Source organism: Bufo bufo, chromosome 6 (genome assembly GCF_905171765.1).
Source record: "Bufo bufo chromosome 6, aBufBuf1.1, whole genome shotgun sequence".
NCBI lineage: Eukaryota > Metazoa > Chordata > Amphibia > Anura > Bufonidae > Bufo > Bufo bufo.
The window spans coordinates 327,566,081-327,578,372 of NC_053394.1; the positions used below are offsets into that span (position 1 = coordinate 327,566,081).

Here is a 12,292-nt window from a genome sequence, read left to right on the forward strand (position 1 = left end):
CCTGGGGTATGGACATCTGTACGCTGCGCTGGGACACAGAAGTTGATGTGCTAGCTGATGGTGCTTGTGAAGGTCCAGGTGCAGGGCGGGAGGCATCCAGTCCTGCTTCTTGGGCAGGGGATTGGCCAGCACATAACACGGGGGAAGAGGAGGCAGTGGTGTGACCCGCAGACACCCAGGCGTTCGGCCCACCTATTAGGGTGCTTTCATGCCATGTGGCGGATCATGCTGTTGGTGGTGAGGTTGCTAGTGTTCACACCCCTGCTTATTTTGGTACAGCACAGGTTGTAAATGACAATTCTTTTATCGTCCGCACTTTCCTCGCCAGACTGTGGAACACCTACCACTTGGCAAATGAGATTGCCGCAAGGGGGTGCTCCGGGGAACAGTTGTGGGCCTGTTTGGTGTTGCCCGCCTTCTCCCTTTTGCCACCCCACTGTCTCTTCCAGCCTGTTGCGGTGCTGCGGATAGCTCCCCCTCTGTACTGCTGTCCTCACTCGGCTTGCCACCTTCCCAGGTTGGGTCAGTGATTTCATCATCCACCACCTCCTCATTGACCAGACTCTTGGCTACTGAGACTGGACTTTATGGAAGACAGGGTGATGCTTAACCGACTAGAAGCATTATCTGCTGCAATCCAACCGACCACCTGGTCGCGCTGGTGTGACTTCGAGAGTGGTGTCCTGCGCCGCCCTACAAACTAGTACATGAAGCTAGGTATCGTGGATGAGTGTGCTTCTTGTACTCTGGCAGCAGGCACAGTTTCACCGCGCCCAGGGCCACGGCCGCTGCGTACACCTTTAGCAGCACGGCCACTTCCCCGTCTCTTACTGCTTGCCTTGAGCATATTAAATGGTATATATGCTTGCAAGTATGTCACACGTACAGTAGCGCAGGTTTTGTAAGTGTATGCGCAAATAAATTACACTAAATGTCACAGATATTTAGGATGCGCAAATTTAACACAACAGATGTAGCAGAGGTTGTGTCACTGTCAACAGCGGCCAAACAATTGCTCGCAATTTAACGCAGGTTGCGCTAATCATATATATTGCAGCCAGATAAAACAATAGTCCTTAAAAGGACTTTTGGGTCTCTTACACCTTTCAACAGTAAACCCTGCCTTCTGGGATGCCATGAAAGCGTTCTTGAGGGGAGTACTGATAAAAGAAATTAGTAAGCATAAATCTAAGTCCAGAGAGGCTGATGTTAAAGCTCATGTACAAGTGGCTGAGGCCGAACGGGTGTTTGGTAGATCCCCCCTACTCTGGCTAATAGTGAGGTGCTGGCGGTAGCTCAGGAACAGTTGAGGTGTCATTTATTGCAGGCCGCAGAGAGGAAATATAGTTTTTACCGCCAAAGATCTTTTGAGGAGGAGGGGAAGGTAGGTCATCTGCTGTCAGTCGTTTCTCAGGCACAGAGGGGTTCCTCCTGTATACAGGAACTGAGGGATGGAACTGGGAATAGTAGCCAGGACACGAAAGGGATATTAGAAATTCTAAAAAGTTTTTATGTGTCTCTATACGCTTCCACTGTCTCTAGCTCTGAGGAGGCTTTGTCCGCCTTCTTGGCAGAGGCACAGTTATCAGTGTTGTCAGACGAAGATAGGGAGAGATTAGAAGAGCCGATCTCACTTGAGGAGCTCGAGGCCGCTCTTGGGGAGATGGCGAATGGTAAGGCTCCGGGGGCAGATTGCCTACGAGTGGAGGTATATAAAAAGTTACAGGGGGTACTCCTCCCCGAGTTGCTCAAGGTCTTGGAACAGTCACTGGAGGCGGATTCACTACCACATTCTATGCAGGAAGCTATCATTGTAGTTATTCCTAAGTCTGGGAAGGATCCCAAATTTACAGATTCTTATAGACCAATTTCGCTTTTAACAGCGGATGTGAAGCTCCTAGCGAAGGTGTTGGCGAACAGGTTGTCCAGAGTGATTCTGACTATTGTGCACCCGGATCAAACAGGCTTTATGCCTGGGAAATCGACTACTATAAATATCCGCAGATTATATGCTAGCCTGAATATTCCGGCCGATAATTGTGGGGACAGGGCCTTACTCTCGCTTGACGCCGCCAAGGCGTTCGATAGTGTTGAGTGGAACTACCTGTGGGGGATCTTGAGAGTCATGGGCTTCGGTGAGCGGTTCATTCGGTGGGTGAGGGTGCTGTACTCGAGCCCCAGGGCGAGAATTAGAGCTAATGGGGGGCTGTCGGAGAGATCTTATCTGGAAGTACGGCCAAGCTAGGATTAAGCTGGAGACGCTGCAATACCCTAAGACTGAAGGAGGTTTGGCTGTTCCCAATGCCTGGATCTATTTCTTAGCCTCCCAGTGTCAGCACTTTAAGGGCTGGATTGACTTCCAGGTGCCGGATGTGACTGGAAGGATACTGCAGCACTGGTTGGGCAGTCGGGACCTTATGTGTATACTGGAGGGGTCGGGAATGCATGTGGGGAGAGAGAAGGTATCGCTCATTGAACTCATGAAGAAAGTCTGGGCGAAGGTGAAGCAGATTAGAGGTGTGGGTGGAGTAGGTGAACTTTCCCCAGTCTGGAACAATAACTTGTTGCCAGAATTCTTATCTCTGTCAGGACTCCGGAACTGGGAATCTCATGAGGTAAAGAGGATAGGTCAACTGACTGAGGGTAATGTATTTAAATCTTTTCAGGGTTTGAAGCAGGAATTTAATTTCCCCAGGGTTTGGTTTTATCTGTATCTGCAATTGAGGCACGCCTATGAGGTCACGGTGAGGAAAGGTTGTATTATAGCTAAAATGGATGTGGTTCACAAATTGGTTCTCCCAGTTGGGGGGAAGAGAGGATTGATATCGCAGGTATATACTCTTTTACTAGACAAATTTTTAAAAGGGTTCCCACTTACAAGGATGAGGAAATGGGAGGATGATCTGGGGGACATTTCTAAAGATCAGTGGGAAGATATACTGGAGGTAGTTCCCAGAGTGTCTTTAAGCGAACATGGCAAGTTTTCACAATTATTCATCATCCACATATATAGTATATAAAACTCCGGTATTTTTACGGAACGTTGGTGTTAGAACTGATGACAAATGTCCAAAGTGTATGGCGGAAGGAGCAGATCTGCTTCATATGCTTTGGTCTTGTCCAGTGATAAGTAGTTTCCGGGACGGAGTGTTGACTTTGATTAATCGCAACCTGGAGCTGAGGTTGCAAAAGGACCCTACGGTATGTGTGCTGGGTTATGTGACTGATATTGGAGGGAGCGAGCTGGTAAAGGTAGCAGTGGGGAGGCTGCTGTATGTGGCTAGGAAGTTGGTGGAGCAGAGGTGGATCCAGGGGAGTCCGCCAACATCGGAGGAGTTTGTGAGAAAGGTGCATATGTTGACGTTGGAAAGGGGGGTGTTTGCTAGGAGAGGATGTCCTCAGAAGTTTGAGAAGTTGTGGAATGAATGGTTGTCTCATACTCATGTTGTAATATAGGATATTTTGGAGATATTTGCGCTCTGATCTATGGGGGGGGGCAGCATGGGAGGGGGGTGGGAGGGGTTGGAAGTAAGTTATGCTTTTTATTGTATGCTTACATTGTATACAGCTATATGGTGATTTTCCCATGATATTGTCATATGCTACTGCTTTATTCTGATTCTGCATTTGTGAATGGAAAGACGAGGACATGTAATGTCATACAATAAGTTAACTTTATTTGATCAATAAAAACAATTTGATTAGTAAACCCTGCCTGAAAAAAAATATATATTCCTGTCCCTACACTATCTGTCCCTTGTGCTGCAGCTCTCCCTGACTGAGCCGAACCACGTGTCATTGGGTGCTATATAGCACCCGATGACGCGTTCCGGCCAGCCAATCACTGTAATGCCAGTAACCAACATGGCTACGGCATTACAGTGCGTGCCAGTACATTCTCGCACGGTTATTGGCTAAACGTGCGAGGAGGAGACTCGAGTCAAAATGGTGTTCGGCAGAGCATGTTCGCCCAACACTAGTCATAAGATCACTATGTGTGCATTCTCTGTACTGTCTTCAGTATATGTTGGCAGTATATAAATACCAGAATAGCTTATACATAATACATACAAAAAAAAATCGAATATGCGATTGATGCTGACGGCCCTTTACTCACTGCACAAACACAGATAAGTGACTTTTTTACCACCTCTTCCCCACTAAATAAATGTAGGGGAATGTCGGTCCTCTCAAAGAACCTTTCTCAAGCACTTGACTTGAGAAAGGTTCTGTGAGAGGACCGAAACGTTGTCTGTTTTGACATGTGTGAATAAATTGCACACATTTTTTTTACTTGAAGGAGTGCTGCGGATTTTCTTTGCTATTGATTCCGTCCTGCATCGAGGGACTACTGCGGGCACCCATACAACTACAGCTGCATTTGAAGGAGTGCTGCCTGACCTTCTCCATGTATATATGTGTGTGTATATGTGTATATATATATATATATATATATATATATATATATATATATATATATATATATATATATATATATAATCACTATCTAAAAACAAAAAAGTCTAGTGGCAGCTAGATGCGGGTGCAACTGGCCCAGTATGGATATAAGCCAACCCAGATAGATAAAAATTGAAAAAAAGGGCAGCACTCCAGAAAATAAAAAGTGAAAGAATAATTCTTTATTCACCCATATGGGACATGCGACGTTTCTGCTCTATGCAGGAGCCTTTCTCAAGCCGAAACGTCGCATGTCCCATATGGGTGAATAAAGAATTATTTTTTCACTTTTTACTTTCTGGAGTGCTGCCCTTTTTTGCTATATACAGGTTCTTCTCAAAAAATTTGCATATTGTGATAAAGTTTATTATTTTCTGTAATGTACTGATAAACATTAGACTTTCATATATTTTAGATTCATTACACACAACTGAAGTAGTTCAAGCCTTTTCTTGTTTTAATATTGATGATTTTGGCATACAGCTCATGAAAATCCAAAATTCCTATCTCAAAATTAGCATATTTCATCCGACCAATAAAAGAAAAGTGTTTTTAATACAAAAAAAGTCAACCTTCAAATAATTAAGTTCAGTTATGCACTCAATACTTGGTCGGGAATCCTTTTGCAGAAATGACTGCTTCAATGCGGCGTGGCATGGAGGCAATCAGCCTGTGGCACTGCTGAGGTGTTATGGAGGCCCAGGATGCTTCGATAGCGGCCTTAAGCTCATCCAGAGTGTTGGGTCTTGCATCTCTCAACTTTCTCTTCCCAATATCCCACAGATTCTCTATGGGGTTCAGGTCAGGAGAGTTGGCAGGCCAATTGAGCACAGTAATACCATGGTCCGTAAACCATTTACCAGTGGTTTTGGCATTGTGAGCAGGTGCCAGGTCGTGCTGAAAAATGAAATCTTCATCTCCATAAAGCTTTTCAGCAGATGGAAGCATGAAGTGCTCCAAAATCTCCTGATAGCTAGCTGCATTGACCCTGCCCTTGATAAAACACAGTGGACCAACACCAGCAGCTGACATGGCACCCCAGACCATCACTGACTGTGGGTACTTGACACTGGACTTCAGGCATTTTGGCATTTCCCTCTCCCCAGTCTTCCTCCAGACTCTGGCACCTTGATTTTCGAATGACATGCAAAATTTGCTTTCATCCGAAAAAAGTACTTTGGACAACTGAGCAACAGTCCAGTGCTGCTTCTCTGTAGCCCAGGTCAGGCGCTTCTGCCGCTGCTTCTGGTTCAAAAGTGGCTTGACCTGGGGAATGCGGCACCTGTAGCCCATTTCCTGCACACGCCTCTACACGGTGGCTCTGGATGTTTCTACTCCAGACTCAGTCCACTGCTTCCGCAGGTCCCCCCAAGATCTGGAATCGGTCCTTCTCCACAATCTTCCTCAGGGTCTGGTCACCTCTTCTCGTTGTGCGTTTTCTGCCACACTTTTTCCTTCCCACAGACTTCCCACTGAGGTGCCTTGATACAGCACTCTGGGAACAGGCTATTCGTTCAGAAATTTTTTGTGTTTTACCCTCTTGCTTGAGGGTGTCAATGATGGCCTTCTGGACAGCAGTCAGGTCGGCAGTCTTACCCATGATTGCGGTTTTGAGTAATGAACCAGGCTGGGAGTTTTTAAAAGCCTCAGGAATCTTTTTGCAGGTGTTTAGAGTTAATTAGTTGATTCAGATGATTAGGTTAATAGCTCGTTTAGAGAACCTTTTCATGATATGCTAATTTTGAGATAGGAATTTTGGGTTTTCATGAGCTGTATGCCAAAATCATCAATATTAAAACAAGAAAAGGCTTGAACTACTTCAGTTGTGTGTAATGAATCTAAAATATATGAAAGTCTAATGTTTATCAGTACATTACAGAAAATAATGAACTTTATCACAATATGCTAATTTTTTGAGAAGAACCTGTGTGTGTGTATGTATGTATGTATGTATGTATGTATGTATGTATGTATATATATATATATATATATAATATAATAAATAAATATAATGATCCAATCTTAAAGGCATCTTGTAGGGCATCATAGTTCAGAACCCGCCTTTGCTGCTGACGTCTAATGGATAGGGAACCAGAGGCAACTAAACTAGTGTACATGTAGTCTGAGTACTAAATATCTACCTCTGGTACTGTTTTTAAGCACATTTTAAAGTTGAAATTACATTCGCTTGACCACTTATCAAGCTACTTTTACTACGATGTTGGCCTCCTAAGTTATTTTATACACTACCAAATGTGGAAGTTGGCATACTACCATGTTGGTGTGCTTTAATTCTTATGTAGTAGATTCTTCTTTTAACTTTTAATTTGTCATCCCGCTATAGGATTTTCTTGGTAAGTCTGATCCATTCCTGGAACTGTATAGGCAAGGAGATGATGGATCTTGGCAGTTGGCTTACAGATCGGAGGTACAGTAACATGTCTACTTATTTTTATTTTATTTTTATTATATGATTCTGTCACTATTTGCATAGACTTTAAATGTCTGGGTTGTCTGCAGTGAAAGTTAGGGTTTCATGAAGACAACTGCTATCCATGTGTCCTTTTTGGGCATATGGATGTCATAGAGAGGGGTCTCCCATTCAGGATCTCCTACTATAAGCTGAACATGGCCAAACTCAAGGCTGTCATTTCAATGGCCGTAATGCAAAACTAAACTTCCCCTGCAGTGACCGCTACAGGGGAAAGTCCTTGCCTTCCATGGTAAATCGGATGTTGCATGGGTGGGCCACTAGGCCCAACTCATTTGTCATTTTCAACGCCTGTTTTAGGCTACTTTCACACTTGCGTTGTTGTTTTCCGATATTGAGATCCGGCAAAGGATCTCAATACTGTAAAAAATAAACTTTTAATCCTGATGCATTCTGAGATGAAAGAGATCCATTCAGGATGCATCAGGATGTCTTCTGTTTCGTCAGCATTCTGTTTTGTAATCCTCTTACATTTGCTACAGGTTATCAAGAACAATCTCAATCCCTGCTGGAAGAAGTTCAGTGTTCCCCTGCAGAGCTTATGTGGAGGGGACTTGAACAAACCCATCAAGGTAATTACCAGAAATACTATGCTCTGTCTGGGCATTTCACCAAGATTAATTACTGTAGCTATTTGTCAAGAGTGAACATTCTTAGGGGTAGGAGCCGCATAAGGGCTAATTATCCTTAAATGTGACCCATAGCTTTCAGGCAATTAAGCAGAATTGTGAAAGTACGCTAGACCTTAAATTAGTGATGAGCAAATTGATTTGTCTCATCAACCACGGTTCTTCAGCTTCTCAACTTCTCGCATGGTCCTGACAATCTCGCTCCTGTGGCGGTTTTTAGAGAAGGGCCGAAAGTGCCGAATCTCTGCTTCCGCTTCCAGAGCAGCGACTGTTCATGCACCAGTACCCAGAAGTGTAGCGGTGCATGCACAGTCACTGCTCTTGTAGCTGAAGTAGACCACATCTAATATTGTACCGTAATGTGCTCTGCTCTTGCTCCGCTTTTCTTAGCAGCTGTGCAGGAGCGAGATTGTCAGGGCCAGCACCCAGGGCAAGCCAATTATGGCCCCCTCTGTATTATTATTATGGTCCCCTCCCCCTCTGTATTATAATGGTCCCTCTGTATTATTAATAATTTTTTATTATTATTATTATTATGGCCCCCTGTGTATTAATAATGATAATATCTGGGCCCCCTCTGTATTATTATTCTAATGGATCCCTCTGTATTAATTTAATGGCCCCCTGTGTATTAATAATAATAATAATAATAATAATAATACTACACAGGGGGCCATTAAATTAATACAGAGGGATCCATTAGAATAATAATACAGGGGGGGCCCAGATATTATCATTATTAATACACAGGGGGCCATAATAATAATATTATTATTAGGGCACCCTCTGTATGGTTATTCTTGTGGCCCCCTTGTTATTGTATAATGGTTCCCATTCTTTCCATGTATAATTGCCTCCTTTGTATCCTTTCTCTTCTGCCCCCACCTCCATACTGCCCCCCAGTATGGACTGACTTAGGGTACTTACTTTAAAAAAATAAATGCTCGCCTCTCTTCCTCACTCCATCACAGTTTGTGGCGTCCCCGCACAGGCGGTCACGAACACATCACTGTGCACTCCTGCGCTGCGTCATGACATCATGTCGTGAGACCCGACACAGGAGGTCACGGTGAGGTAATCGCAATCTCCTGCGCCGTTCTAATGCCTCATAGGCTTAGGGCCTGAAGCCTATGAGGCAGAACGGAGCGGACGGAAGCCATGGGCTCCCGTGGCCCTCATTGTAATGCCTGGTGCCCCCTGCAATTTGGCTCCCGGGGCAACCGTACTCCTGGCCCCCCCCCCCCCCCCCCCCCTCCCCCTCCACCACGCTACGCCACTGGGTGGGAGAATCCAAGAGCAACTCGCCCAGAATGCAGATGGGGAAGAAAGCACAAACTGGGCAGTCTGCAGGGAGGCAACAGCAGCGTTCTGGACATACAGGTACAGCTGCTCAAAGAAGAAACTTCCATTGGTCCATCCTAGTTAAGACTCGTGCAGCTTTAGTATGGAGCTGTACCCTACTTATGCACAAATGAAGTGTGATAACAATCAGCAGCAGAAGAGGGCTCATGCATCTCTATGGAGCCTATGCTTGACCTACAAGTATGACCTTGTGCATGAGCCCTACATAAAGTGTGACATGATGGTGTAATTGGTGTACTGAATACTGTGATTTTCAATCTAACCATTTCCACAGGTTAAAATAAAAAATAAAAGTTTGTGTGCCTAGGCTCACCAGTGTGTTTTAATGTCAGGTCTCAGTTAGCGATCATGATGACAGCTCCAGCTCTGATCTCATAGGAGAATTCGAGTGCATCACATCCAAGCTGCTGGGAGCTCAGGAGCAAGCGGTGAGCCCAATAACCTTTTCTCACTGCCTACCTCTCTTCCTCTAGGTGCACTGTACTGATTATGATAGCGATGGCTCTCATGACTTAATAGGGATATTTGAAACTAACTTGTCTCAGCTGCAGAAAGCAGGAGGAGGTTTTCCGGTGAGATCTGTTTCATGTTTTTACTCATTAATTTTTTTCTTTGCCACGGGGCAACTGAGAAGTCTGATCACTTCTTTTTATAATAAAACTGCAATCGTGCAAATATCTAGTGCTGTCTCATTTTATGGTGCAGGTTGTGTATCTGGATAAACTCAATCACCAATCCCCACCCCACTTCCTCATCCCTGTTTCGGTCTCATGGATGCCTGTTCCAGAATCGCACAGCTCTCACTGAGGTCACCCCTCCCATCACAACCACAAGACCCATATGTCAGGCTATATTACCATGGTCCTATACATTACCCATTTGTCCCAAATTTTGGTAAACTTGTCCTAACATTGCCCTTTTGGTGTGTGTGTGTGTGTATATGTATATATGTGTGTGTATGTATATGTATATGTATATATATATATATATATATATATATATATAATTATAATATAATGTCCAACAAAGAAAGGCAGCAGCACTATATAGTGAATCCTGGTGCAAATTCCTCAGACCACGGGCAAGGCAATCATCAATAATAAGCAGAGGGGAATAAAGCGGGTCTGGGGTCTAAGCCAGTATTTAGCAGACGCTGCACTCCCAGACGAGAACTCCAGTTTTTAATGTCCAATATTCCCAACACACATGTCCTCTGACCAATATGATATTCGTCCTTTAATACAAGTGAGCACGCCTGTCCAAAAAGTCCTAAGCTCCGTACACTCCCAGAACATGTGTAGCAGGGACGCCGGACTCCCCCCACATCTAGGGCAGGAGGCATCGTTCCTAACCCCGATCTTGAACAGAAAGGATGGAGTCTGAACAAGAAACAGTTGGGACATTCGTTGGCCCTCACACAATGATAACTGAGGCGTCAGTGCCAATTCTGTTTTACATTGTTCCTCTGAGATGGAGCCAACCTCCCCCTCCCCATTAACACTTCTATCTAATGAGTATGGCCACCTGTAGTCATTGGAATCCCTCTTTTGTCTAGGTGGAGATTGAATGTATTAACCCCCAGAAGAAGCAGAAGAAGAAGGGCTATAAGAACTCTGGTGTGATTCGGGTCAAGTCTTGCAAAGTGAGTTACTTTTCTATGTCTGTTGATCTGAAGATATGTGTGGTGTGGGATAAATTATGCTCAAGGGTAGATCAGTAGGGGGTAACAGTTATTTTATAGACTGAAGCTAATTCATTCCATCATGAGTGGCAAGTGTGAAGATACCAGCTGCAATATTGCATGGCGCACCTCTTTTTATTGTAGAATTCTGCTTTTACCTCCTTATTTTCTCTTTTAGATAGACGTAGAGTATTCCTTCCTGGATTATGTGATGGGTGGTTGCCAGATCAACTTCACAGTAAGTCATTGCATAAATATAATTAGCTTAGTGACCTCATAACTTTAAACTGGTGTAGGATGGTGCCGATCTTCACATCTTTATCATTAGGTGGGCAGATTTTCTATGATTTCCTATGAACGCTCCTTTAGTGATCATCTGGCAGTCTAATACTGCCTCCGATTGCCGTTCATTGGGCTATGCTGAAAGATCTGGATTCGCCAGCGGCAGATCATGCTATGTAATCACGATCTGCCGCTGGCACACTGCTGTCCTAAATGGGAACAAGAGATGGCATAGCAATCGCTCCGCTCCATGCTGTGGAGGACATCTCTGCATGTAATAGCAGGGTCTCCTCTGCTAGCTATCTGGCGACTGCCAGGAGAGAAAACTTCCCTCCTCCCGACAATTGCTTGCAGCATCAGAGTGTCTAATACACCCTTTTTAGTTGGCGCTTCAAATGTTTTTTGATTGGAAAAATAGCACTGGAAGAGGCTAATATTCATCGTGAGATGGATCTGGGACTGCATCAAGGTTTTTATTTATAATGGAAACTATGATGCGGATGTGATTTGGCGTCTTAAGTTGGCTGTACACATTAGAGCTATGTTGGCCGAACCTGAATTTTTTTAAAAATTTTTTTGAGGGTTAGACTAACCATCTAATGTGCATACGGCTTCCTAAATCTTCTCCATTGATGATGTCTGGGGAGATGAGGATTGGGCTTGTTGAATTTATCAGATTGTTTTGTTCTGGGGGAGATAAGCCGCTACCAGAGGCATCTGGAAGTGGCTTTCTCTATTCTTCTCATTGACTACACATGCAAGTCAAGTTGAGCATGCATATATATGGGAAGATCAGGAGAGATAGTCAGTCATTGATTTTTATTTTTATACATTTTGTATTTATTTATTTATTTTGCATTATTATAGAGATGTCCATAGACAAAAACTGCATCCCAAAAATGGCAAAAATCCAAAATGCTATATATGAAGATTTTATAAAGTCTGTAGTCCTTGATTCTCTGCAGTATGTGCTCCACAATCCCTCCCCTCTGCTCTGAGCGAATGCCCTAATGTCCATCCAAGAAGCCCATTACAGCAGTTAGTCAAGAGGGGTGGCACTCTGAAGTGCTTACTAGAGAGAGCCTAGGGCACGCCCAGGGGGAACTTGCTGTAGTGGAGCATGCTGGATTAAAACTTCTCAGTGATGCACATAAATGGTATGTTTAACCCCATAAGCACCTCCGCCGTACATGTACAATGCTGGTGGACGTGACTTAAGGACCAGCGCCATACATGTAGCCGATCAGTGGCAGGGGTTCGGCAGTCACTGATAGCCAGACCCCTGCTGTTTGCGCCGGTATCGGTAAAAACACAGATGCCGGCGCATTAACCCTTGATGTGCCGTGGTCAGCGCTGACCGCGGCACACGCGATGTCTGTAAAGGGAGGG

At 44.4% G+C, this 12,292-nt stretch overlaps 1 protein-coding gene across 4 annotated transcripts in view; it reads left to right on the top strand.

Moving 5' to 3' along the window:
• CPNE1 (copine 1) overlaps positions 1 to 12,292 on the top strand; it is a 138,213-nt gene that overhangs the window by 110,363 nt on the left and 15,558 nt on the right. For 3 of the 4 annotated variants that reach the window (XM_040434800.1, XM_040434799.1, XM_040434798.1), the window contains 5 exons: positions 6,803 to 6,886; positions 7,432 to 7,521; positions 9,414 to 9,512; positions 10,496 to 10,582; positions 10,800 to 10,859. In XM_040434800.1, coding sequence (XP_040290734.1) covers positions 6,803 to 6,886; positions 7,432 to 7,521; positions 9,414 to 9,512; positions 10,496 to 10,582; positions 10,800 to 10,859 — 420 coding nt within the window. Of the gene's footprint in view, positions 1 to 6,802; positions 6,887 to 7,431; positions 7,522 to 9,272; positions 9,369 to 9,413; positions 9,513 to 10,495; positions 10,583 to 10,799; positions 10,860 to 12,292 lie in introns of all 4 variants that reach the window. The other variant, XM_040434801.1, reaches the window with a different exon arrangement.